Source organism: Aethalodelphis obliquidens, unplaced genomic scaffold (genome assembly GCF_003676395.1).
Source record: "Aethalodelphis obliquidens isolate GAN/ISIS:26980383/991018 unplaced genomic scaffold, ASM367639v1 scaffold20, whole genome shotgun sequence".
NCBI lineage: Eukaryota > Metazoa > Chordata > Mammalia > Artiodactyla > Delphinidae > Aethalodelphis > Aethalodelphis obliquidens.
Genome location: NW_020837964.1, coordinates 12,103,939 through 12,131,842, shown reverse-complemented (window position 1 = coordinate 12,131,842; position 27,904 = coordinate 12,103,939). Strand labels below are relative to the sequence as shown.

At 47.5% G+C, this 27,904-nt stretch overlaps 2 protein-coding genes across 4 annotated transcripts in view; both read right to left on the bottom strand.

Annotated features, from left to right (window-relative positions):
- Positions 1–5,963: 5,963 nt before the first annotated feature.
- The window catches only part of LOC113627060 (carbohydrate sulfotransferase 6), a 26,697-nt gene continuing 4,756 nt past the window's right edge, over positions 5,964–27,904 (bottom strand). Inside the window, exons 1-4 of one of the 3 annotated variants that reach the window (XR_003435415.1) lie at positions 23,046–23,081; positions 9,768–9,843; positions 7,391–8,963; positions 5,964–6,067 (exon numbers count right to left, since the gene is read on the bottom strand). Coding sequence is in view for 2 of the 3 variants with exons in the window: in XM_027119230.1 (XP_026975031.1) it covers positions 7,760–8,947 (1,188 nt within the window). In the remaining variant the exon portion in view is untranslated. Of the gene's footprint in view, positions 6,068–7,195; positions 8,964–9,767; positions 9,844–23,045; positions 23,089–27,904 lie in introns of those variants that run through there. The other 2 variants (XM_027119230.1, XM_027119229.1) reach the window with 2 other exon arrangements.
- The window catches only part of TMEM231 (transmembrane protein 231), a 21,830-nt gene continuing 19,428 nt past the window's right edge, over positions 25,503–27,904 (bottom strand). The window contains exons 6-7 of the mRNA XM_027119231.1: positions 27,722–27,827; positions 25,503–27,360 (exon numbers count right to left, since the gene is read on the bottom strand). Coding sequence (XP_026975032.1) covers positions 27,180–27,360; positions 27,722–27,827 — 287 coding nt within the window. The 3' untranslated portion in view covers positions 25,503–27,179. The remainder of the gene's footprint in view (positions 27,361–27,721; positions 27,828–27,904) is intronic.

Here is a 27,904-nt window from a genome sequence, read left to right as displayed (position 1 = left end):
TGACGATGCAGGGGACGCGGGTTCGTGCCCCGGTCCGGGAAGATCCCACATGCCGCGGAGCGGCTGGGCCCGTGAGCCATGGCCACTGAGCCTGCGTGTCCGGAGCCTGTGCTCCGCAACGGGAGACGCCACAACAGTGAGAGGCCCGCGTACCGCAAAAAAAAAAAAGCATCCTGGGACTTCCCTGGTGGTACAGTGGTTAAGAATCTGCCTGCCAGTGCAGGGGACACAGGTTCGTGCCCTGGTCCGGGAAGATCCCACATGCCGCAGAGCAACTAAGCCTGTGTGCCACAACTACTGAGCCTGCACTCTAGAGCCCGCAAGCCACAACTACTAAGCCCGCGTGTCAACTACTGAAGCCCTCACACCTATAGCCCGTGCTCTGCAACAAGAGAAACCACCTTAATGAGAAGTCCATGCACCGCAGGAGTAGCCCCCGCTCGCTGCAACTAGAGAAAGCCCCCCACGCAGCAACGAAGACCCAATACGGCCAAAAATAAATAAATAAATAAATTTATTTTTTTTAAAAAAAGCATCGTGCACAAAATATGTAATATTTCCTTTTAATTCAAGAACATTAACAACATTGTTTATTAGAGTTCCCTTTTGAAAGCCTTTGTTTTGGAAGCTTTCTAATGCCAGTTCTCTAACCCTACAATTGGGATTTTGCATCAACCAAGAAACTTTTCTAAAACAAAAATAGTAAGTATTTCAAAAAGTCATGAAATATTTAACAATGCTGTCTTTTGGTACATTTCCCAGACTAGCAGAGTGTATAAGAAGTGGAAAAACCAATTATTTTAAGCTTATATAACCATCAATAATGTATCACATTAGGAAACATTATTTTTAATTTAGAATTCTATCCTCAGTCCGATTGTGAATTGAGAAATTTCTGAAAAGCCATTTAGACTTGCAGGACTCAGAGAATGTATGTTTCATGTGCCCCCTTTTTTTTTTTAAATATATATTTATTTATTTATTCAGTTGTGCTGAATCTTAGTTGCAGCATGTGGGCTCCTTAGTTGCAGCTTGCTGGCTCCTTAGTTGCGGCATGTGAACTCTTAGTTGCGGTGTGCATGTGGGATCTAGTTCTCTGACCAGGGATCAAACCCGGGCCTCCTGCATTGGGAACGTGGAGTCTTATCCACTGCGCCACCAGGGAAGTCCCACATGTGCCCTTTCTAAGGAAGCTGAGTATGTACTCCAGCGAAGTAAAAGAGTGATGACTAAGAAAGAAAAAGATGGGCAGTATAAGGAATGGTGGATTTAACCAGGAATGTTAGATTGATTTCTGTGCAAGTCTTAGCAGCCACCTAACCAGATTAGAACAGAAGAAAGAGTATCCTCAGGAAAAATAATGGAACTGATTTCAGCTATAGACAAAATCATTAATATCAAAATTTTAGGGACACGGTGAAGAAGGTACCTGTTTCTTCTCTCAATGGGAAAACACTGAAAAACAATACAAACTCCAGGAAAGACACAAACCTGCAAGAAAATTATGAAGCAAATATAAAGCAAACAAAAACTAGGTGTTTTTGTTTGTTTTTTAGACATCCACACCCTCCTTGTTTCACTTATAGTGAGATGCAGAACTATAAAACTTTTAGACGGCAATGTTGAATATCCTTATGTCTCATGATGGTGAAAGAGTTCTTAAACTAGATACAAAAAGCAAAGACCATAAAGGAAAGGATGGATAAATTTAATTACTTTAAATTAAGACCTTGTATTATTCAAGAGTTACCACAAAGAAAGTATAAAGACAAGCCACAAACTGGAAGAAGATATTTGCAATACGTATAACTGACATAGGAATAACATTTAGCACTCCTAAAAATCAATAAGCAAATGATGAAGAGACAAAAGACCTGAAGAGGTACTTCATCAAAGAGAAATACAAATGGCCAAAAAAACCCAGGAAAACATGCTTAACCTCATTAATCAGTGAAACACAAAATGAATCACAATGAGGTATCATTTGTCAACCACACAACAGCCAAATATTTAAAAGTCTGAGAATCCGATTGTTACTGAGGTTGCACGGCAGCTGGAACTCTGGAGGTGTAAACAGATATAACCATCTGGAATAATGTTGAATGAAGATGTTCATGATCTGGCAATTTCACTCCCAGGTAAATATCCTATAGCATTCATACGAGGAGATACAGACAAGATTGTTCCTAGTAGCACTGTAACAGTACGTAACTAAAAACAAGCCAAGCATTCATTGAGATGGATAAATAAAATTGTATTATTTTCAATAAAATACTATCGAGTAGTGGAAAGAAATGACGTAAAGCTGCAAGCAACAACATGATGAATCCCAGGAATGTAAACTTGAGGGGAAAATCTAAGTTGCAGAAAAAAGAAGCCCACACTGTGATTCAATTTAAATCCAGTTCAAAAACTTGCAAAACTAACAATATACTAATTCAGGATATTAACAAAGGCAGTAAAATGATAATGAAATATTTTGGGTACTTGTTCTATTTTTTTAAATATCTATGACATCATAAATATTATATATTATGTCACATATATATAACATTATATTTATTTATTCAACTAAGGAGGGCCATAGAACAAAAGTGGCTTTGGACACCCTTCATCTCACTCCAAATAAAGGCCAAAGTCCTCACAAGGCCTGCAAGGTCGTACATAATCTGACCCCCTCTCTCCCCATCTCCTAGAATTCTTCCTCTGGCCTACCACACCAGACTCAGTAGCCCCTTGCTGTTCTTCCAATATTCCAGATGTGTTCCCTCCTTAGGATTTTTGTATTACCTATTTCTTTCTACAGTACAATTTACCCATAGTTATCCCTAAATTAACTGCTTTACCTCCTTCAAGACTTTGCTCAAATGTCACTTTCACAATGAGACCTACACTGATCACGCCATTAAAAATTGCAACTCACACCCCTGCACGCAGACATTCCTAATCCCCATGATCCTTCCCTTTAAAACTGGTTGGGGCTTTCCTGGTGGCGCAGTGGTTGAGAGTCTGCCTGCCGATGCAGGGGACACAGGTTCGTGGCCCGGTCCGGGAGGATCCCACGTGCCGTGGAGCGGCTGGGCCCGTGAGCCATGGCCGCTGGGCCTGCGCGTCCGGCGCCTGTGCTCCGCAACGGGAGAGACCACAACAGTGAGGGGCCCGCGTACCTCAAAAAAAAAAAAAAAAAGTACAACGTGAGAGCTGCAAGTTAAGTTTTATTTGGGGCAAAATGAGGACTGCAACCCAGGAGACAGCATTTCAGATAGCTCTGAGAAACTGTTCCGAGGAGGTGAGTGGAGCTAGAATACATAGGAGTTTTGCAACAAGGGGCAGGTAGTCGGGAACATCAAAAGATTACTGTTAATTGGGAAACCAGATATGTCAAGTTAAGGAATTTAGAGCTTTTCTATATATGGGAAGATGCAAGAGCCTGGGCTCACTGAAATCATTCCTTTGATATGCACCTCAGCTATCTGGGGCCAGTATCCTGTATTTTCACATCCTGGGTTTCCTCACGGTGCACCATGGGGAGTGGCTGCAGTCTGATGGCTGCTAGATGGCAGGTATTCTTTCCTTCCTGAGTTCCCTCAGGGCTCACCAGCTCTGTTGCAATCGCTGGTGGTTGTGACATCCTTTGTTTACTGATATGGCAGGAAATATTCCATTTCTCACAACCACTAATCTTTTTACTGTCTGAATAGTTTTGCCTTTTCCACAATGTCATATAGTTGGAATCATAGTAAATGTAGCTTCTTCAGACTGGCTTCTTTCAGTCAGGTTCCCTCCTGAATGTCTTTTCATGGTTTGATAGTTCATTTCATTTTACTGCTGCATAATATTCCATCAGGTAGGTAAAAATGAAAATGATTTACCCTGTACAGATGATGGGGAGGGGGTCAGTAGAAAAGGGTGACAAGGGCCTTCCTGACACCATTCCAGAGAACGTAAGTCAGTACTCCATTTGGCAATTCCATATTTAAAACATGGATGCCCTTTGATCCATCAGTTCTACTTCTAGTACTGTTTACCATAGACACACAAACTCAGTCACGTCCTGGGGCCTCTCCCATCCCATGTGCTTGGATTCCCAGGACTGATTCTTTTATTTTGCCAAGGAACCTTGATTCCAAAGAGACCAATCCCTCAGTCTCTCTCTGCCTCTTCATCCTATGCTCAATTAACTCCTACCTATTTTTAAAAATATTTATTTATTTATTTAGGCTGTGCCGGGTCTTAGTTGTGGCACACAGGATCTTTAATTGTGGCATGCGGACTTCTTAGTTACGGTATGCATGTGGGATCTAGTTACCCGACCAGGGATTGAATCCGGACACCCTGCATTGGAAGCACGGAGTCTTACCCACTGGACCACCAGGGAAGTCCCTATCTATTCAAACCAAAGGTTTCCTTTTCGAAAATGTTTTCCTGGCTCTCCATACTAAAGTAGGTCACCCTCTACCCATTCTTATTTATTCTTAGAGCACAAGTGACACTTATGCATATTTATCTGTAGGACTATTTATTTAACATCTGCACTCCCCACAAGAGCAAGGGCTGTGACTATGTCCCCAGGGCTTAGCCCTGGACTGACTCATTGAAACACTGGACTGGCACTGCCTATCTTTGTCCTGAAACCTGATGTGGGTTCACCGAGAGGCTTGCTCGGAACCTCCTGCGCCCTGTAGCTCATGCAGAGGCTTGCCCAGAGGGCCCCATGTGCAGGGAGCCACATCCAAGAGCCAGTCATCGCTATCATGGAAGCTTGGGAGACAGGTGAGAACGGATGAGTCACATAACAAAGGCCGTTAATTGTGTCATCGGTGACCCAAGCAGGGGCAAATGAAACTTGTGGGATGCTACTATCAGGCTGGGCTCTAAGCCCCACCCCAAATGCCTTCCTGAACCCCACTAGGGATCAGTGTCTCCCTGTTCTTAACCTCTGGCTCCATGAACCTCTTGCTCAACCTTCTTTGCCTGAACATACCACATTGCTGGAGACTTCCTAGCCGACTCCTCCACTTAACAATGCGTTCCTTCCAGGCAGGGCCAGCAGGCTGCTTTTATCCCCAGTGGCCCCACTGTCCCAGCCAACTGCCCACCATTCATCATTCTGGTCCTTGAGATGTCTGCAGACAAATGCCAGGATGGTGGTGATCATTTTGTAACATATAGAAACATCAAGTAACTATGTTGTGCACCTGGAACTAATGCAGTACTGTAGGTCAATTATATAATTAAAAGTATAATAAAAGTTTGGAGAGAAGATGAGGTGAGATGGAGGTATTAAATCTTCATCTCTTATAACAGTTATAAACTTAAATTTTTTTTTTTTTTTGCCGGACGCGGGCCTCTCACTGTTGTGGCCTCTCCCGTTGCAGAGCACAGGCTCCGGATGTGTAGGCTCAGTGGCCATGGCTTACAGGCCCAGCCGCTCCGCGGCACGTGGGATCCTCCCGGACCAGGGCACGAACCCGCGTCCCCTGCAACGGCAGGCGGACTCTCAACCACTGTGCCACCAGGGAAGCCCTAAAAAATTTTTAATTGTGTTTTTCTTTTCTTTTTATTGTACCTAAATGAGATGACTGATGTTAACTAAACCTAGTGTTGTAATCATTTCACAATACATGTAAATCAAACCATCATGTTGTACACCTTAAACTTATACAGTGATGTATGTTAATTCTTTCTCAATAAAACTGGAAACAAACAAACAAAATGCCAGGACCACTCCGTGACCCAGAGACCCACGTCTCTGGGTAATGATCTGGCTTTCCAAGCCTGTGATGGAGTCCTCTGCTGCATCCCCAGTTCAGTTTCCTTGTTAGAACCATAAGTATTGAAGTCAAAGATATGAGTTTGAGTTCCAGCCCATATGTTAAGCTATGTGACCTTAGTTTTTCTAAGCCGAAGTCTCCATTAATAAATTGTGGGTTTTAAATACCTTCTCCATGCTACTGTGAGCAGGGGCAGATGGGGGCTTTATGGGGCCTGAAGTTTCTACAGCTTGACGGATCCCCAACTGAGGCATCCTGAAGCTTCAGCTTCAAGGTCAGTATACCTCTGCTCCCTGCAAGAAAAGAAATGAAAAGTGCCAGATTGCCCTCGACCTGCTGCTTTGCAGCGAGGATGTGGGTCTACGATCCAGGTCTCACCAATCCAAGGCCACACCCAGGCTGAGAATCAGAAGCCAGACCTCCAGGATCCCTTCCAGTGACTGATGGCAATGATGGGGGCAGCTCCCTCACTTCCAGAGGTAATGGGCACAGGAGTTCTGGTGGCAACTGTCAGTCCCCAGACCAACTCTGTATCCCAGTGTGATTTGGGGTATTCTATTTGTGTGGACTCAAATCTGCTTCCCTGTCCTTCCTAGAGGTGCTGTGACCTTTTTTCCCCCTTTCTTTTAAACATTTTTTAAGCATGGCTGGCTTTCATTTCCTGAGCTCAGGACTAGCCCTCTACACATCCGGCATCCCCCTACCCACCCCTCCTTTTTTTAAATCCAGCATCCATTTAATAAGACGCTTTGCCACTAGAGCCAGGTGTTGTGGCTCGCAGCTAGGAATCGTACTTTGCTCTTCTCCAGGGCCTGGCACATAAGGACCACAGGAAGGCAACCCCTCCAGAGCCTTTTTTCTTCCAAGCTCCTGGCAAGCTTTATCTAGTTACATTCACCCCGTGACTTGCCCTCCAGGCACTGATCTTGCTGCCAACCTTTTGCTCTGCCACACGCTCTGCCTGGCTTGCTGCCCTGGCCTGCCCAGCCTTCTCTCTCTCCACTTCTCCCCCTCACTGCCTCCCTCCAGGCTTATCTAGGAGGCTCCCTAGATTCTGCACCCTGGACCCAGAGCTCACCACTTCCCACATCTCACCTCGCAGCTGCGGCCCTAGCCATGGCTGCTGGCTGATCCCTTGAGCAAATACGATGGGAACACCTGACCCTTCTTCGTCCAGGAGACAGGCCTCTGCAAGCCTGACTCACCCTCTCCTCCCCACTGCGGGCCCGGAGCAAACCCCCCCTCCTCCCTTCATCCTCCTTCTCATCGTGTGGCCTTGGACAAGTCCCTTCGCTTTTGCGTTTTGCTTGTCAAACTTTACAGGCTGTAAACTCTAATCTGTATCATACAGGTGAATTATGTTTATTTCTGTGGGTAGGATCTTTCCTGTCAGGACAAATCAAAGTTCACCTTCCCTGGGCAGGTGATGGGGGCATGTGGGCTCCCAGGAGATTGGGGTAGAGAGAGACTAAGGGGAGACCACAAGATAGAGGCACCTTGGCTGATTTCTTACTGAAGATACAGGTGAATATAAAAGCACTGGCTTTGGTGGTGTGTGGTGCCAGAGGCACGGGGTGTTATAGGGGGAGATGTACCGACTTCAGGGACCAGCTCACCACAGCGTCCCTCCACTCCCAGGCAGGGCCGGGACAGCCTTCTCAGCTGCAGGATGAGGCATCCCAACAGAGACTTAAGGGGAAAGAAAGTGCTGGAGTAGGAGCCAAGTCATCTGAACTTATTCCCTGCGCCCAGAGGAAGTGGGGGCACGAGTCTGCTTTCCATGAAGAGTGTGTGTGGCGGGAATCTAGCTCCTAAAGAGGATTCAAAGGAAAAACAAGAAGTGGGGAGAAAGAAACATAGTCTGCGGACCCGGTCCTTTCCTACTACGTGGGGGACCTCCCAAACTCCCGGCCTCGTGCGCCCCAGCTCCTTCCCCACCACGCGTGAGTCTCCTGGCAACCGCCAGCCACAGCTGGGGGCCTCTGCTACGGCCCGGAGTGCTGGGCAGTGGACGATGCCCAGCTAAAGCTGCTCGGGCCGCGCGGCAGCATGAGGTCCAGGGCGAGGTCGCGCTGCTCGTCCTCAGAGAACACTGGCCGGTAGCCCAGCAGCTGCAGTGCGCCCGCACACAGCTCCTGCACGCGGCGGATCTTGGCAAAGGGCAGCGTGTGGCGCCACGCCTGCGAGACGTTGAGCGCGTCCCTGGACGTAGTCTTGAAGGCCTCACGGCGGGCACCTGGCCCGACCCCGTGGGTGATGTTGTGGATCCAGGCCTCAAGCTGCGGCGTGAGGCTCAGGCCTGCGAAGGCGTAGAGCGCGCGGATCTCGGGCAGAGGCGCCCGTGCCAGGTCCTCGAAGCGCACCAGGCGGTAGCGGCCGCGCAGGGAGGGCGGTGGCTTGCGCATGGCGGCCTCGGCGATGCGCACGTGGCTGCGGCACACCTCGCGCACCACACGCAGGTCCGGGTCGGCCTCCACCCACTTGCCGTTGGTGCCCAACACGATGCCGTTGTCACGGGCCAGTGCCTTGGCCGTCTGCTCGCGCGAGCGCAGCACAGCCCGCGGGTCGCGCACCAGGTGCACGATGCGCAGGTTGAGCGCCGGGTCGCTGAGCAGTGGGTAGAGCACCTGCAGGTTGAAGAAGCGCACCTCCTTGAGCACCACGTGGCTGTAGGTGCGGCAGGCCTCCTGGGCCAGGCCGAAGGGCCGTCGTGCGCACAGCGGCTTGCACACTGCTTCGCTGCTGATGGCGCCGCGCGGGAAGGCGCTGCAGGCGGGCGGCGAGCACAGCGCGCGGCTCTCCGCCCACTGGAAGAGGTCCGACAGGTTGCGCCGCCACGGCAGGTAGGCGTCGAACACGTCCATGTCGCACAGGAAGACGGAGCGCACCAGATCGCGCACCGCCATGTGTAGCGCCACCGCGCTGCCCTGCGACAAAGCGGCCCACACGTGCCACGCAGGCTCCATCAGGTAGAAGACATTGGGGTGCTGGCTGAAGAGCTGGCCCACGAAGGACGAGCCCGAGCGCCACGAGGACAGCACCAGCACATGCACCCTCTCCTCGCCACCCACCGGGGACGGCGGCCTGGGCCGGGAGACTAGGAAGAGCAGGAGGCCAGTCTGCGCCAGCAGGAGCGCGGTCACCGCGGTGCTGGAGATGCGCCGCAGCCACATGCCGCCGGCCGGGGGCCTGCGGAGGGAGAGTGCAGCCGTCAGGGACCGCGACCCGCTCACCCATCCCACACCCCAACTCCTGTCTGGTGCTGCCAGGGAGCAGCCCCGGGACTTGACCACCCCACCTGTGGAGGCCTCCCAAGGCCACGGCCATCTCAGTTGGGCGCCCTTCCGGGAATGTGACTTTAAGACATGAGCCATGATCCAGCCTTTACAGAGCTAAAGGCCAGTTGCACAATACTATGGGGCAGTGTTTTTTCCCTTTTCTCTCTTTCTCTCCCCACGCTCTCTTTTCTTTCTATCCAGAGGGGGAAATATATTTAAAACAGAATTCCTGCTTTTCACTTAAAATTCCTTTTAGGGGAAAAGTTGTAGGTAGTTTAGCTAAATAGCTTGATGGGTGATTTGGCAGAACCCTCCCTGGCTCCGCCACTTCCTAGCCTATGATCTTGGACCAAACGCTTCATCTCTCTGTGACTCAGTTTACCCATCTGTAAAGGGGCATTTACATAATGAGGAGGGGTGGGGCATTTCTCATAACTGAAAACTTGCACTTTCTACGTAGTGTGCTTCTGCATTGTTTGACTTTTTAAACAAGCAGATACAACTTTTGTTATTAAAAATAAACATATAGACAAAGAACAGCAACTGTTGCTCTCACCCATGGAGAGTGAAGTGCTGCAGGATTCCCAAGGGAGGATATCCTTCTGGATTCGTGTAATTTTGCAGAAGAAACGAGTTAAGGGAGAGGTAGGATGGAGACAGAGAAAGGGAGAGATGAGGGCAGAGTCAGACCCCTTTCCATGCTGAGGTTACTCACTGCTGTCCAGGGCTGCTGGGAGAGCTGCCCACCTCGGTCACAGATCCATGGGAGATGCCTGGAGGTTTTTCAGGGCCTGGGAAAGCAGGAGGGAAGCTGGGTCAGAGTCCCACAGGAGGAGATGGCCCTGCACACTGGGAGGGCTCTGCCTTCCCAGACTGACAGAAAGTTCCCCACGGGTGGGAGTGTAGCTGTCCTGCCCCTGGCTGGAGCTGGGCCCAGACCAGCAGGCAGCTGGATACATTTTTCCAGATGGGAGTGAAATAACCGTCTCTCCTGCTGGGTTTGAGTTCCTCTGATGCCACTCAGAAGCTGTGAACCCTGGGGCAAATGACTTAACTACTCCAAGACTCAATATCTTCCTCTGTAAAATGAGGATGATAACATTTGACCTTAGCGTTCTTGTGAGAGATGCTGCTACAAAGACATACGAGGAAAGGGCTTGGTAAAGTGCCATGCACGCCCCGTGTTACTGTTGTAGCGTTCAGCTGTGTCTGGAGAGGAGGAACCATGGGAAGTCCCCACCCAGATAAGACCCCTGAGGTCACCTACGCTTGGAATCCCAGCTTCTCCCAGGCCCCCTGTAGCCCCCAACCACCCCTGAGTCCTTCAGTGGATCTTAAGAATGTCACCCTCCCGGCGGGGGGGGGGTAGGGATAAATTGGGAGATTGGGATTGACATATACACACTATATACAAAGTAGATAACTAGGGCTTCCCTGGTGGTGCAGTGGTTGAGAGTCCGCCTGCCAACGCAGGGGACACGGGTTCGTGCCCTGGTCTGGGAAGATCCCACATGCCGCGGAGTGGCTGGGCCCGTGAGCCATGGCCGCTGAGCCTGCGCGTCCGGAGCCTGTGCTCCACAACGGGAGAGGCCACAGCGGTGAGAGGCCCGCGTACCGCAAAAAAAAAAAAAAAAAGTAGATAACTAACAAGGACCTACTGTATAGCACAGGGAACTCTACTCAATATTCTGTAGTGACCTATATGGAAATCGAATCTAAAAAAGAGTGGATATATGTATACGTATAACTGATTCACTTTGCTGTACAGCAGAAACTAACACAACATTGTAAATCAACTATACTCCAATAAAAATTAATTTAAAAAGAAAGTGTGGAACGAAACTGAGTTATTTGTAGTGAGGTGGAAGGACCTAGAGACTGTCATACAGAGTGAAGTAAGTCAGAAAGAGAAAAACAAATACCATATGCTAACACATACATATGGAATCTAAAAAAAAGAAAATGGTCAGAAGAACCTAGGGGCAGGACAGGAATAAAGACGCAGACGAGAGAATGGACTTGAGGACACGGAGAGGGGGAAGGTAAGCTGGGATGAAGTGAGAGAGTGGCACGGACATATATACACTACCAAACGTAAAATAGATAGCTAGTGGGAAGCAGCCGCATAGCACAGGGAATCAGCTAGGTGGTTTGTGACCACCTAGAGGGGAGGGATAGGGAGGGTGGGAGGGAGACGCAAGAGGGAAGAGATATGGGGATATATGTATATGTATAACTGATTCACTTTGTTATAAAGCAGAAACTGACATGCCATTGTAAAGCAATTATACTCTAATAAAGATGTTAAAATAAATAAAAATAAAAAAAAGTGTCCCACAGAGTGTCCTACAGAGTGAAAGGAACACTGAGCCCAGCTCCCACACCCCGAGGCCCCAGAGTTTTCTCTTCTTTGCACTGCTGCTCCTGCAATGATCTCAAGGATGAGCCAATCTGGAAGGAAAGGACCTGGAAGTTTCTTTCCTCTTTCCTTTTGCTCCCCACCAAGCCACCTTCACTGTCCACCTCACCACTGAGGGAAGCTGGCATCTAAACCGTGAGCAGAGCCCATATCTACCTCTTCCCCTTATCAGGAGGCTGCAGGATCGGGTGGAGGATGCCCAACAGCTCTGTCACCTGCTGAGTCCAGAACTGCCTCCTGGATACCTCGCCCACTCTGGATCACATTGAAGACGAGGACAGCAGCCACCCACCTGCTCTGCACACGTCACCTCCTCTCCTCGAGGGTGTGCTTCCTGAGAACAGGGTGCAGGAGAGGGAGGAAACTCGAACACATATTTGCTGATATAAATTACCTCAAGTGCTGGGTGATTTAACTCAACGGCCCCTGAGGTGGGCACTATGATCTCAGTTTTTTAGACGAAGGGCCCAAGGCTTGGAGAGACAGCAGGGAAGCTGGGACCCCAACCCAGGACTTCTAAGTTCCTGGCACTTTCTGTCATAGACTGCTGGCCTCTCCCATCCCTGGGAGATCCCTGCAGAACACAGGACCCTGATTCCTGGGCCCAAACACAGCTGCCCAAGTCAGCCCTGCCCTCCCCTGGGTAAGGAGGATCTTGATCCCAGGCCAAGGTGCTTGTTACATGCACTCCAGGGATGCCAGGGGTCTTCTTAAGTGACTCACACAATACGGGAACTGTTATCTGATCCTGTGATTGGAACTCAAGAACTAGAAAAGGGATGGAAACATCCTACCCACGCAGAGTGTCCAGAGAAGTCCAGGTCTCAGCTGGGAGTTTTCTGAGAACGTACCTTATATTCAGCGCACCCACCAACTGCCCCAGGGTTCAAGTTACAAAGAACATGTCAGGCAGGCACTGTGATGGGTACTTCATCTTCATGATTGAATTTTCTTCTCCCCAAATCCCTAGGAGGTAGAAACTATCCCTGTCTGTTTTAGTTGAGGTAGTGGGGCTCAGAGACATGAATATACAGCTGGTAATGGGCAGGGCAGGGGTTTAAATCCAAGTGCCAGACCCCCAGCGTGGGGCTCTGGGTGGCCCCTCTCCTAAGCCTTTGCTCAATGAAGTCCCCCATCCTGGAAGGGCCATCTGCCTCTGATATGAATTCTTTTCTTTTTAATTTTTTGTGGGTCTATATTAATTATATGTCTAATTTTTGGAAAAGGTGATACAGAGAGGCGGCATAAAATTTGAAAGGTACAGGTGAGGGAGTCGTGGGCTCAGGTTTTATTTGTCAAAATTAGAAAAGGGGCCCCATCCTCCGGCAGACACAGCCCCACATCAGAGAGCAAAGGGCCATTCAGTCAACAGGAAGTGATGTTCTCTGTCCCCTTTGCCTCCCCCCAAGCCCACCTCAGAGGCAGCCCTGTCTCCAATTTCCGCAAAGTCTTTGACGGTGATGATGATGATGTTTAAATTAATTATATATTTCAAGGGAGACGGGTAGGAGTAAAGTGCAAGAGGCCACTGAAGGAATATAAAATTCCTCTTCCTACCCTGATAACCAGGACCACCTTACAGAGTTGTCTTTCTCAAGTCACTGAAGATTTTTTGTCATAAAGCATTTTTAAAATTTACTTTTGTCAAAATAATACACAGAGCTTGAATAAGCATTAGGTATCCCTGGAAGTTTATACAAGACAGTGACCATATTAGCTTCCCCTGGGAGGGGAGTGAAATAGCTGGGAAAAGATATTTCACAATAAATCCCTTTTTTTTTTTTTTTTTCAGCCAGCTGCTTGGCATGCAGTTAGTTCCCCAACCCGGGATCGAACCCATGCCCCTTGCAGTGGAAGCGTGGGGTCTTAACCACTGGACCGCCAGGGAAGTCCCCACATTTGATCATGCCATTCTCCGACTCAGCAACCTTCAGCTATCCAACTTCACTTCCCATTATTCCCAGCCAGCATCTTATATTTCAGATAATCTGGAATCACTACTGTTCCTCCAGCAAGCTCCATGCTCTCCTACCCCTCCACTGTGAGTACCCAGCCCTGAGTCCCACCAGAAGTCATCTCAGCATCTCTGAAGACACCTCATCCCTGCCTCTCTCCAGGCACACACCGTTCTGCCCTGTGTGACACTTTGCCTCTCCTTCTTGCCTGTGAGCAACTTGAGGGCTGGGATGGTGGGTTTTTGCAAGGGAGCATCTGTTCTCAGGTACCTAGCGTGGGCTCGGTACTGCACAGGTGCATTGGACAGGGCTGTCTGTGTTCATTCAGAACCTATTTCCCCTTCTTTTGGTAACAGTCTCTAGATTTTTCTTTGAGGAACCACCCCTCACCCACATAAAGCACATGTGGTTTGGGTAGGGCTGACCCACCACCCCCTGGTTCTTAGCGAGTCCTGTGTCTCAAGCCTGGTTCATCTGTATATTCCACACACTATCTCCCTGCCACAGCGACTGGCTTAGGAACGGACATCAGCCCCAAGTCTAATCCCAGGATTTTTGCAGATCTGAAGGGAAGAGAGAAATTGCCTAGGTATAAAGCCAATATAGGAGAGAAATGAGCAGAGAAAAGAAAGACTGGGAGCCCATGAGCAAGTTGACGGCACCAGATCCAGCTGTGCCAAGATTCACCCATGTACTTTTCAGTTGGGGAAAATACTCCATTTTTGCTTAAGCCAGCATGAGTTGAGTTTCTGTCACTTACAACCAAGAGTTCTGATTAGATAGTGGATCCCCTTGGTGGGATGGGTTGAGGGTAGAACTGTAAGGGAGCATGGGCAGAGAGAGCTTCTAGGGGCTGGTTATGCCCTGTTTCTTGATGGAGGTACTAAGTACATGAGCATGTTCAACTTGTGAAAAGTCACTTTTATGTGAACTGTGCTCTTTTCTGCATGTATATTTCAATAAAAAGTTAAGAAACCTCTAACACCATATACAAAAATAAACTCAAAATGGATTAAAGACCTAAATGTCACACTGAATACTATAAAACTCCTAGAAAAGGACTTCCCTGGTGGCACAGTGGTTAAGAATTCTCCTGCCAATGCAGGGGACACGGGTTTGATACCTGGTTCGGGAAGATCCCACATGCCGCGGAGCGACTAAGTCCGTGCGCCACAACTACTGAGCCTGCACTCTGGAGCCCACGAGCCACAACTACTGAAGCCTGTGTGCCCAGAGCCCGTGCTCCACCACAAGAAAGCCATTGCAATGAGAAGCCTGCCCACCACAATGGAGAGTAGCCCCTGCCCGCTGCAACTAGAGAAAGCCTGTGCACAGCAACAAAGACCCAATGCAGCCAAAAAATAAATTATTAAAAAAAAACTCCTAGAAAAATACATATGCAGAACACTCTGATGTAAATTGCAGCATTTTTTTTTTTATCTGTCTCCTAGAGTATTGCAAGCAAAAGCAAAAATAAACAAATGGGACCTAATTGAATTTAAAAGCTTTTGCTAGGCAAAGGAAATCATAAAACAAAAAGACAGGTGGGAGACGCAAGAGGGAGGAGATATGGGGATATATGTATATGTATAGCTTATTCACTTTGTTATAAAGCAGAAACTAACACACCATTGTAAAGCAATTATACTCCAATAAAGATGTTAAAAAAAAAACAAACGAAAAGACAACCTACAGAATGGGAGAAAATATTTGCAAACAATGCAATTGACAAGGGATTAATTTCCAAAATGTATAAACAGCTCAATATCAAAAAAAAAAAAAACAAAAAACAACCCAATCAAAAAATGGGCAGAAGACCTAAAATAGACATTTCTCCAAAGAAGACATACAGATTGCCAACAGGCACGTGAAAAGATGCTCAACGTTACTAATTATTAGAGAAATGCAGCTCAAAACTACAGTGAGGTATCACCTTACACCAGTCAAAATGGCCGTGATCAAAAAGTCTACAAATAATAAATGCTGGAGAGGGTGTGGAGTTTTCTCCTTTTCGGAAGCTTCTACACTGTTGGTGGGAATGTAAATTGGTACAGCCACTATGGAGAACAGTATGGAGGTTTCTCAAAAAACTAAATATAGAGCTACCATATGATCCAGCAGTCCCACTCCTGAGCATATATCCGAAAAGACAACAACTCTAATTCAAAAAGATACATCCACCCCAGTGTTCACAGCAGCATAATTTACATTAGCCAAGACATGGAAGCAACCTAAATGCTCATCAACAGATGAATGGATACAGAAGATGTGGTACATATATGCAATGGACTATTACCCAGCTATAAAAAAGAATAAAATAATGCTATTTGCAGCAACATGGATGGGCCTAGAGATTATCATACTAAGTAAGTCAGACAGAGAAAGACAAATACCATATGATATCACTTATATGTGGAATCTAAAAAAATGATACAAATGAACTTATTTACAAAACAGAAATAGACTCACAGACATAGAAAATAAACTTACAGTTACCAGGGGGAAGGGGGGGGATAAATTAGGAATTTGGGATTAACAGATATACACAACTATATATAAAATAGATAAATAACAAGGACCTACTGTATAGCACGGGGAATATCTTATAATAACCTACTATATATATATATAACTGAATATATATAATATATATATAATTGAATCACTTTGCTGTATACCTGAAACATTGTAAATCAACTGTACTTTAATAAAAATAAATAAATAAATAAATAAATAAATTTAAAGTACATGGGACCTACGGGACTTCCCTGGTGGTCCAGTGGGTAAGACTCTGTGCTCCCAATGCAAGGGGCCCAGGTTCGATCCCTGGTTGGGGAACTAGATCCTGCATGCATGCTGCGACCAAGAGTCTGCATGCTGCAACTAAGAGCCCACGTGCTGTAACTAAGACCCGGCATGGCCAAAATTTAAAAAAAAAAGGAAAAAAAATATATATAGGACCTAAAAGAAAAAGTAAAGTATATAGATACTGGAAAATCTGTAAATGTCCTGAAATTTTATATGAAATTCTTTAGTGTATTTACATATACTACTTCATTCTGTAAACATTTATTACATGACTATTATGTGCAAAGTATGAAACTAAATATCGACATGTGGCCACTGCCTTCAGCTTAATTTCTAGCTGAGAAGGTCACCATGAAACAAGTGATCATTTAACCACAAGCATAATAAGTGTAATGGAGGGGAAGGACAGTGCTATGGGAGCCCATAGCTAAGGGCGAGTAGGGAAATCTCTCCTTAGGAAGCACCTGCTGATGGATGAGCAGGGATTAACCATGGGAAGGGCTGTGTGAGGAACGGGCAGAGAGAAGGGTTTGGGAGTAGTCAGATGAAGCAGCATCTCTAAAGGCTCTGAGAAGAAGCATTTCATGTTCAAGGGTCTGAAGGAAGGCCGAACGGGCTGTACGTACAGTGTCTCAAGAAAAAGAAAAGAAAGAAATCATCCCATTGAACCCAGTCCCATTCATTGCAGATTTTCTGTTAAAGAAAGCAAAACCTAGTGATACATGCTTTCCTGGATCTCACACAGCTAGACACTGCTGACAGGGCCACAGCCGAGGATTTTCAACTTGTACTTGCCCTATTCTATACAATCTACCCAGAACTGCTCCTTGAATTTCCCCAAACCTCTTTTATTCCCTCGCCCTCACTATACATAGAACATCATTTATGTAAAATTATAATTAGAGAAACAATACCTGCCTCAAGGAATGTGAAACAGATTTGGTTCAGTAAGAAGTATGTGAAGAGGAAAGTGTCGGGACTTCCCTGGTTAGGGAAGTGGTTAGGACTGGGTGCTTTCATTACCGAGGGCCCGGGTTCCGGGTTCAACCCCTGGTCATGGAACTAAGATTCCACAAGTCACGCAGCCAAAAAAAAAAAAGAGGAAAGTGTCCTACTTACTGAAGCATATTGTTTCCATAAATACAGTAATTTGGAGGGAAGGAAAAGGGACTGAGAGGAAGGAAAAGCGCTCTGTCCTGCTTTCTATAATAATGGCCAATATGATAGCCTGTAAAATCTCAATTAACAAGATAAGGCAGAGAGAAATGCTAATTAATTTTATCAAAAGGCCTGGAGACCTTGTTTTGTATCCAAGACCAGCAAGATTAGGTCTCCCATAGTAGAGAGCTGGGATCCTGTGTATTCAGGCCACTAAGACACGTTGCCCATTGGCACATGGGAGAATATGGAACTGGTCCTGCACTGGTGGGAGGTCACTGCAGCTTTTTAATTCCTGTCCTTTCAGAAACACTAGCTGTATAGTCATAAATTCAGTGCCTACAAACTATAAGGCTTTCAAAGAATGGGATCAATTAAAAAAAAAATGATCCAGGGGCTTCCCTGGTGGCGCAGTGGTTAAGAATCCGCCTGCCAATGCAGGGGACATGGGTTCGAGCCCTGGTCCGGGAAGATCCCACATGCCGCGGAGCAACTGAACCCATGCGCCACAACTACTGAAGCCCACGTGCCTAGAGCCTGTGCTCCGCAACAAGAGAAGCCACCACAATGAGAAGCCCGCGCACCGCAACGAAGAGTAGCCCCTGCTCACCGCAACTAGAGAAAAGCCTGTGTGCAGAAATGAAGACCCACCGTAGCCACAAAAATAAAAAAAAAAATTAAAAAAAAAATGACCCAGCTATTTAACCCTGACGCCACATTTCAGGAAGCAGACTGTGAAGTAACCTCTTATTTTTTCCAAACAAAAAACAACCTAACACTAAAATCACTGGATTGCTTTACAAAAAAAGTTAAGAATCCTGCCTGACGGGACTTCCCTGGTGGAGCGGTGGTTGAGAGTCCACCTGCTGATGCAGGGGACACGGGTTTGTGTCCCGGTCCGGGAAGATCCCACATGCCATGGAGCGGCTGGGCCCGTGAGCCATGGCCACTGAGCCTGCGCATCCGGAGTCTGTGCTCCACAACGGGAGAGGCCACAACAGTGAGAGGCCTGCGTACCGGAAAAAAAAAACAAAAAAAAAAGAATCTGGTAAGATAGTTAAGTGTCATGTCAGGGATTGTCCCAAAGCGTGAGTGAGTCGATGATATTAATAAGTATTTGCTGGGGCTTCCCTGGTGGCGCAATGGTTAAGAATCCGCCTGCCAACGCAGGGGACATGGGTTTGAGCCCTGGTCCAGGAAGATCCCACATGCCTTGGAGCAACTAAGCCCGTGTGTCACAACTGCTGAGTCTGCACTCTACAGCCCACAAGCCACAACTACTGAGCCCGCACACCTAGAGCCTGTGCTCCGCCACAAGAGAAGCCACCACAATGAGAAGCCCGCGCACCACAGCGGAAGAGTAGCCCCCGCTCCCCGCAACTAGAGAAAGCTCATGCGCAGCAACAAAGACCCAACGCAGCCAAAAATAAATAAATAAATAAACAAAATAAAAATAAATATTTGCTGAATTGATATCAGGTCCTCTGTTATCCAAATCCAAAGGGAGTAACTCCCCACTTGTCCCGTATTTCTTTCTGCTGAGCATCTTAAAGTTTTGATAGCTTCTAACCATCCCTGACTAATTCTTGTTCTGAGAGACACAGGAAGGTGCTATTGTCCTACCTGATGTGCAGATGGGAACACTGAGCTACAGGACAGGGGAGGCTTTGCCACAGCAGGGCCCGAGCGGGAGCCCAGGGATCCAGCTCTCCGGGCAGCACTCACTTGTAGCTCTGCTCTGCCGGCCCTTGACTCAGCAGCTCCTCTGGTCACCAGCCTCTCCCAGCCCTGGCACAGAATCTAAGGGAGTGAAAGGTAATACTAGGTACAAATCCCTGGCTCAGATCTATCTCATTTTGGCATCAGCTGGAGGCCATTCCTGTTCAGGAATCCCAAAGGCTAAAGAAAAGAGATTCCGGATGAGGGATGCGTGGACTCTAGGCGTCAAGGGCTATCCCTGTAGGCAAACCAGCTCTAGTGGAGGCCAAGGCATCTGTTACGGAGAAGGCTGACAAGGAGGGCAAGAAAGAGGAGGAGAGACGAAGAGGGAAAGAGAAAAGAAAAACAAGAGACAAGGGAAAAGCAGTAAGGGAGAAAAGGGGAGAGACAGGAGGAGAAAGATGGGTGTCTACAGTGGAGTGGGAAACATGGAACACCAGTTAATACTACCTGTTGAGGGCTTCCTATATGCCAAGCCTTTCCCACCCATCTTCTGATTATGAAATCAGGATTACCCCACAACAACCCTATGAAGTGCATCTGATGCTCATCCCTATTTTACAGAAGAGGAAACTGAGGCTTAGAAAGATTTATGAACTTGCCTAAAGGACCCACACAGCAGCAAAGTCAGAATATGAACCCCAACTGTCTAACTTCAGAGCACTTCACTATATAATATCAAGTGGAAAAAACACACCAAAACATCCAATTGTGTTAAAAATACATGAACATCAAAGAACACCATCAAGAAACTGAAAGGATGGGCTTCCCTGGTGGCGCAGTGCTTGAGAGTCCGCCTGCCTACGCAGAGGACATGGGTTTGTGCCCCGGTCCGGGAAGATCCCACGTGCCGTGGAGCGGCTGGGCCCGTGAGCCATGACCGCTGAGCCTGCGCGTCCAGAGCCTGTGCTCCGCAACGGGAGAGGCCACAACAGTGAGAGGCCCGCGTTCCGCAAAAAAAAAAAAAAAAAAAAAAAAAAACTACAATGAGATACCCATCCACTAGGTTGACTATAAGAGAAAAGACGAATAATAGCAAGTGTTACTGAGAACATGGTAGAACTGGAGCCCTCATATGCTGCTGGTGGGAATGTAAAATGATGCAGTTGCTGTGGAAAACAGGTAGTCCCTCAGATAATCATAGAGCTACCATGTGATCCAGTGATTCCACTCTACAATCCCATAAATCCAAGAGAACTGAAAACATATATCCACACAAAAACTTCTTCATGAACTTTCACAGCAGCATTAATCATAATAGCCCCAAAGTGGAAACATCCTACGTGTCCATCAATCGACGAATGGATAAACAAAATGGGGTGTACCCATATAATTGAATATTATCTGGCAATAAAATGAATACTGATACGTGCTACAACATGGATGAACCTTGAGGTGATTAACGCACAACACTGAATCTACTGTAAACCAGTGAATTGGAAACTTTAAAAGGGTGAACTTTAAATTATGTGAATTATGTCTCAATAAAGCTGTTATTAAAAAACAAAAGTCATGACTATGTATAGAAAGAAATCCAGAAGGATGCATGCTGAATATCAGTGGCTATCTTTTTATGGCTAGATTACAGGTAATTTTTTTTCTCGTTATTGCTTTGCTGCATTTTCCAGGTGGTCTCCAAGAGACTTTTATTACTTTGTCAATCATAAATTACCAGTTCTATTTCACTGGTTCAAGGAGGCATGGGTGGAGTTTGCCTACTTCAGCTTTCATTGCAGGGAGAGAGGTGCCTGCAAACCATCTCCCACCAGACCTGAGTACCCAGGTGGCCAGAGGAGAGGGGCATGGGAAGGAACTACCTGAGGGGCTGGTCAAGGGCCCCCAGCCCACACTCAGCCTCAGGGCTGTGGGCTGGGCCAGGCTGTGGCAGGAGACGTGCCTGGCCCTAAGCCCTGGCCACATCTGCCGTCTCTGCGCCTGCCCCGAGGAGCAGCTGTGTGGCATCAGCCAGAGGCAGGGAGGCTACAGTTGCACACCCGGATGCTGCTGGAGAAAACAGATCTGCCTGCAAGAATCTATTGGGAAATGAAATCAAATTAGTCTGGGAAGGGAGCCTCAAGCCTCCTTGGCTCAGAGCCACCCCGGGGGCATTTCAGAGCAGATGAGCAGATATCAACGCATAAATCCCTTTTCCCTGGCTCTGAGCTTTGGGGATTCTCAAAGCACACCTTACACAGCACCTAAGTTGGTCTAAATCACAGCACCTGATGGCTGAAGTACCCTAAAGTCTGGGGCACCCACCTCTTCTCTGCAGTAACACACACAGGGAATGGGTGTAGAGGGTGCATGTTTTGCACATTCCTTTGTGTTCCCCCAGGTGTGGACTGAGCTCTCTTATATATACAGGGATAGTCTGGAGTGTCCTCTGGTTTATTTTTTAATCTCTTATTTTGATTCATTTATTTTTAAAAAGTAGATCATTCTTACAAGTCAATGACATAAAATGAAAAAAGGAAGGGACTGTTTTAGAAGAAAACAACTCAAAACACAAAACAGCCAAAGACAACATGTGGACCTTGTTTGGATTCTGATTCGAACAAACCCAGTGCAAGAAGATATCTGTGAGGTAATCAGAGAAATTTTAATGTGGACTGAGTATTAGGTGATATGGGGAAATCATTGTTAATGCTACTATCACCACCCAGAATACTCTTGTTCATGCATTTCTGTACCTAACTCCCCTTACTAGACTAGAAGTGGGACCCTATCTCATTAGAGGGCGTAGGAGCAGCACAGGTGCTAAGAGTGTGAACTCCACTTGATCACTTACTGTGTGATCTTGGGCAAGTGACTTAACCTCTCTGTGCCTTTTTAAGAAAAATCTATAAATAGGGGAAATAATATAACCTAACTCATGGGCTTGATTTGAAGAGTAAATGAATTAATATTTATAAAGCACTCAGAACAATGTCTGGCACATAGTACACTTATAAGTATTTGTTCAGGAATCTCCCAAATCCTGGGTCACAACTATATTCTGTGAATCCAAGGGAAAGCCTTTTCATAAGCAAAGCTCAAGGACAATAGCCTAACCAGGTCCAAGTGACCCTAGCACCCTAGCCGCAGAAAGTGGCAAGCCTAGGCAGGGGCATTACATACAAAACAGAAGACAGTGAATAATGGCTAAAAGCCTGGCTCCTGAAGCCAGATTGGGTTAAAATCTCGCTCTACCACCAGTGAGGTGTGTGACTTTGAGCAGGTCACTCCTAACCTCTCTGTGCTTCAGTTGGCTCCTTTGTAAACGAGGCTCTAACAGCGCCTACCACACGGGTCCGGGAGGAGTAAATGGAACAATCCAACCCTTAGCATAGCCAACGCTCCCTGAGCAGCAAGCTCTTATGCTCTGGTACTTGGCTCACTCGCTCATGGCTTCACCTCAGCCAAGTCCTTTCTGCTCTTGAGGCCTCAGTTTTCCCATCCTCATGCCTCCAGTACAAGAGGGAAGAGGAAAGACAGTTAACATTTGCTGGGCACCTACGCTGAGGCCGAGAGAGGTCTCTATTGCTGCCCAAGACCCAGCAGCGAGAAGCAGGGGCCGCCAGACTCACATTCAGCTGGATCTGGTTCCAAATTCACTCACCGAGCTGCTTTTCCTCCAGAGTTCCCTGGAAAAAGCCCTCGGAGAATTTTCTAGATTAAAGCCATACCCTTTGAAACTCAAATTTCAAGAGACAAGGGATCCCCAAGCACTGATCTCCTGGGCAGCTGAAGCCCCAGGAAGACACTTTCCAACCCGCACTCGGGGCGGCGATGCTCTTTTCACGTTCTGATAAAACCACAACCACCACCCTCAGCTCCAACTCGCACAGCCGACCCGACCGCAAGATCAGGGCCTTCCCAGTTGTGCCACACTGGCTTAGGCCCAGGCCGCGCAGGGTGTGGGCATCCCGAGCGGAGAGAGGACGAACCAACGTACCCCAAGCGAGGCGTCCCAGCCCGACTGGCGCGGCGGGAGGCAGACGCCTCTGGCCCCAGTCTCAGCAAAGGCTCCTGGACGTCTTTTCCAAGCTCCTCTCCACAGCCGCTCTGTCTCCTCGCCGGGAGAGTCCGCTGCGGCTGATTTGTTCCGCAGGGTCCCAAGGCTATGAAGGGGTACCCAGTGACACCGGGGAGAGGGCTCCAAGAGGCATGGACTTGAGAAGCGGATACTAAGATATTGGAGGCACCTGGAGACCCAAGGCGGCGGGAACCAGCAAACAGGGCAGGATTCCCCCTGAAAAAAGAGAGGTGTCGTAAGAATGCGATGTTGGCGGAGCAGTCCCGGGGCAAGGACAAGAAATAGATTCGGGCCCTCCTGCCCCGGAGCCTCCTGGGTGCCCGGCCCCGCGCCCCGCGCTACCTGGGCGGCCGCCGGAGGCCCGCGGCGCTGCTCTGCGCTGCCGGCCCAAGCGGAGCGCGCACAATGAGGCGCTTTCAGACGTGGCTGCGGTCCCGGAGCCGGCGGGCGGGAGCCGGAGCGGGAGGGAAGGAAGGAAAAAGCCGGTTGGCCCCCGGCTCCGGCTACCCTGCCCACCTCGGGCGGAGGGGCCACGCCTCGGGGGAGGGGCGGCCGTCCAGCGGCGGGGGCGGGCGAGCCCCGGGGAAGGAGGGCACAGGTGGGCCCGGGGGGCTGCCGGGGGCGCCCGGCTTGGCCAAGGATGTCAGAGGGCGCTCGCAGAGTCAGCTCTCATCCCACTAATTGACCAAAAAGTTGTCTTCTCCCTCCAATCCCCAGAGAAGGGAGGCTACTGGGAACACAAAAGGCCCTTGTGAAGGAAATCGAATCTTAATTTTGCCCCTCCTCCTTCTCGGTGGCATCCTCACAGCGAAAGGACTTGGAATCCAAACCGCTTCCCAAGCCCCCAGCCTCAGCCTTAAACCAAGCCCCAGGCACCTTGATGCCAGGCGGATCCGCGCGGCCTCCCCGGGTAGTAGCCGAGCTGGAGGCCGGGACACCAGGTGGCCCTCAGGAGCTAGGCCTGCAGCTGGCTGTGCCCCCTCTTTCTGTCCCCTCCCTGCTCTAGCCTCAACTTGATAGCAGGTCCCGATAAATACAGGGTATGTTTCAATAAATAAAGATGCTATTTCCTCCTACAAATAACGGAGCAGAGTCCAAGCACCTGAAAAAGAAAGAGAATTCTGACCTCTTGTAATCGGCTGTGGGATCTAAAAAAAATCTCTGCCGCTGGAAGTATAAATTAGTGCATTCTTTCCAGGATGCGGTTTGGCAAGATGAATTAAAATCCTTATGAACGGGCTTCCCTGGTGGTGCAGTGGTTAAGAATCCGCCTGCCAATGCAGGGGACATGAGTTCGAGCCCTGGTCAGGGAAGAGCCCACATGCTGCGGAGCAACTAAGCCCCTGGGCCACAACTACTGAGCCTGTACTCTAGAGCCGGCAAGCCACAACTACTGAAGTCCGCGCACCTAGAGCCCATGCTCCGCAACAAGAGAAGCCACCGCAATGAGAAGCCCGAGCACTGCAACGAAGAGTAGCCCCCGCTCACCACAAGGAGACCCGCATAGCAACAAAGACCTAACGCAGCCAAAAATAAATACATAAAGTAAATATATTTAAAAAAATCCTTGAGAACATCATAAGCTTTTGAATTCATAATTTCTTTCTAGGATCTAAAGAAAATAAACTAGCAAAAAGGATTTATAAGCAAGGTTCATAGACGTGTTGTTTATGATAGCAAAAACTGTTAGAAACAAAAGATTAAAAAGATGTGTATCAGAAAGCCAACAGTGATAACTTCTAGGGAGCAATTTACAGACAACTTATTTTCTTTAGGTTTCTGTAATTACACATTTCCCCCAATAGGCATTTAGAACTTATGTGGTCACAAAGAACCAAAACTTCTTTTACAAAGCATGAACATGAAGAGAAAGAAAGAAAGCTTTATTAATTGCTTTATCAATCTTACATGATGGGACCTCACCTGATTCAAACAGAAACTGGAAAATCATTTGGCAAAATAAGGGATTCCCCCCTGCCAAATATTAATTGTCTCAAACCATGATGTAGTGATGGGTTACAGTCCAATTAATAATATCCTGTATATTTCCATTTTCCCCCTCTTTCAGCTATAAGGTGTGATTCAGGTTCAGAAGCTACCAACATCTGATCTGTAAATAATCTAATGTTCACCAGACGCAGTTGTAATTTTCCAGCCTGTGGTTTCCACACGCCATGTGGATTTCACCAAAAATTCGCATTTACTTGGGGCAGGGCCACAAGAGTTTTGCGAAGAGCTAACAAAAGCTCCAAGGTTTTTGGGCAGAGCCCTGGCAAAGCAAGGCTGCTGGTGAGTAACCCCAGAAGTGTGCACAACCTCTGCCCTCCCCATCCTCCCCTTTCCAAATACTCTCCCTCTAAGGAGCCACATGCAACCTTCCAGTTTGAACATTTTAATTATAAAGTTACAAAACATCATGGTTCTTTATACACATGTTGCATGAAAATAATGTAATAAAATGCAAAGCCATGTTTATACACATCTTCAGCTATCTTTCCATACTCATTACCTTTTGGTGATTCAAACCAGAAACGATTTTTAATTTAAATCTCAAGAAAAAAACTTTAGGCATATAAACAGCCCAAAATATTAAAAGAAAAAGCAGAGGGGTCGATATTAGGATATTTTTGTGCTTGGATACTTCAAAACAGGTTTGTTTCCAAAACTCTTATTTTGGTCAGCCTGAATGAAAAGGTGCTTTGGAAATAAAAACTGAGTCTACAGGGTAAACTGAGGCATGCACTCAGGAGTGTGTGTGTGGATGGGAGTGAAGCCTGGATCACAGAGGGCGTGTCCTTCCAGTGCCAGTGATCTCTCGGTATCATAAAGCAGGTCCAGGTGTCCTTAGGGCGAGAATGGAGAATTCTCTGCAACAGAGGCCCATTCCAGCGGTCTCTTCGGCAGACACTCACTTAGTCATGAGGGTAATCTGGCTGGACTGCGTGTCATTCTGCTAAAGGCCAGGCCCGGATTGGGCTGCCTGAGCTAGCATCCTCTTTATCCCCTCCCTGCTCCTTGTGTGTCCTCTCCAAAGCGGCCCACTCTGATGGGCACCCTGTTCCTTAGTCGAGGGAAACACAAGTAGCTGGGCTTCCCGCTAGCCCTCCAAGTAAACTCTGTGGTTGTCAGGCAGTGGGAGCCAATACCAACAACAGCTCCTCTGTCACCCATGTCCTTTTCAAGAAGAGGGAGGGCTGTCAAGGAGAAGGAGTGGCAAGCGTCCAGGGTGTTGGGTGAGGGCCAAAGAGAAAGAACCTGTTGTTACACTCCTTACTTCCCCCACTGTTGCTGAGGGGCTTGTGAAAGGAACAGCACTTCTGACTGCAGCCTGCTATTCCAGGGGCCCAGACAGAGGGCAAAGAGCCAGCCACAGCAGGGCAGGGATAAAGGGCTGTTCAGCTGAGCTACCGACAGATGACTGTCTGTTAGACTCGGGGCAGGTGGATGGATGGTCCTAGTGTCCTCAAGTCGCCCACCCTCCCGCACGTGCACACATGTGCTCTGGAGCGCTCCCTTTCTCACTCTCCAGATCTCCAGTTAAAGGCCTCTCAGTGCTGGAAATCAGTTCTGAATGGGAAATTTAGATGCCCAGGAGTGGAAAGTGCTGATGATTTGCATATCTATCACCAGAGAGCCCTGAAAAGAGTAAAAGGTGGTTTACAATAGGGGGAAGAAATACATAGCATGTTTCTCAGTTCAAGAGAGGAAAAGTCTTTGCTTGACCAGAGATGGGACTCTTTCCAAGCTCTCTGAACTGACTGTAGTTTTCTCCTGAAATTCAAGTCAGAGACAAAAAACAAAAGCAAATTATAGCCTTCAGGAACCCTCAGAAACATTTCCACAAACTAGTCCGTGATTATTTTTGTAGGCGCGTAGAAAATATAGAATTTGTGTAGAGGGAAATTAGAAAGGAATGTTCTTTGTCTCTGATAGGAAAAGCACACACGTGGGCAAGTTGGGCAAGTGTCCACAGGCTCTTTTCAGAAATTTCGTAAGATGACAGTCCTCAGAAGACAACAGTGAGGTAGCTCAGAGTTTTCAGACAGGGTCTTCTTAAGATAAATGCTCCTTATACAGTTCTCCCTGGGGCACTGCTGTTACAGGGATTGTGGTCACCACCTGATTTTGAAACACAAATCTTTTGATTCTTTCAAATACCCAGAGGAAGATAAGTAGGATACTGACATACTGGATCCAAGCAAACTTTATCATTTCCCAGAATCCTGGTAGATAAGTACAAACAGTTAAGGAATCACAGATGACATTTTCTAAGGAAATGTTAAACCAAAGGGTTAGTTTAGACAGAAAATGGCAAAAATGTTTCAAATACCCTTAAGATAAAAGAGATAATAAAAGATTATTAAGATATAAATATGGATGATTCTGATCTAGAAGAATTACTCAAGAAGAAATAGGAACAGGAAATGAATATTTTTTCCTGTATGAACTGCAGACAGACAGTCATTTGCGTGGGGGCTACAAATGCAGCAATTTCCAGTCTGAGGCTTCCCACATCTGTTCCTTCCTGGGACAACTGAGGAATCCTTTCCTTTTTTGAAACCCAGCTACTGTTGGCCCTTTAACAGAAAGGATATGAGATGACTTCCATGGGGTATCGGATGACAGCATTAATCACAAATGGAGCTTCTGCAGCCCTTCCCACCAGCCAGATGGGGTTGGGGTCAGTCAGGATGGTGGTTACTGCAACACAATGGGGAGTTAATCCATGAACACTCTCTTCGGCAATAAAATATTGAGGGCTATAAAAATACTCTGAC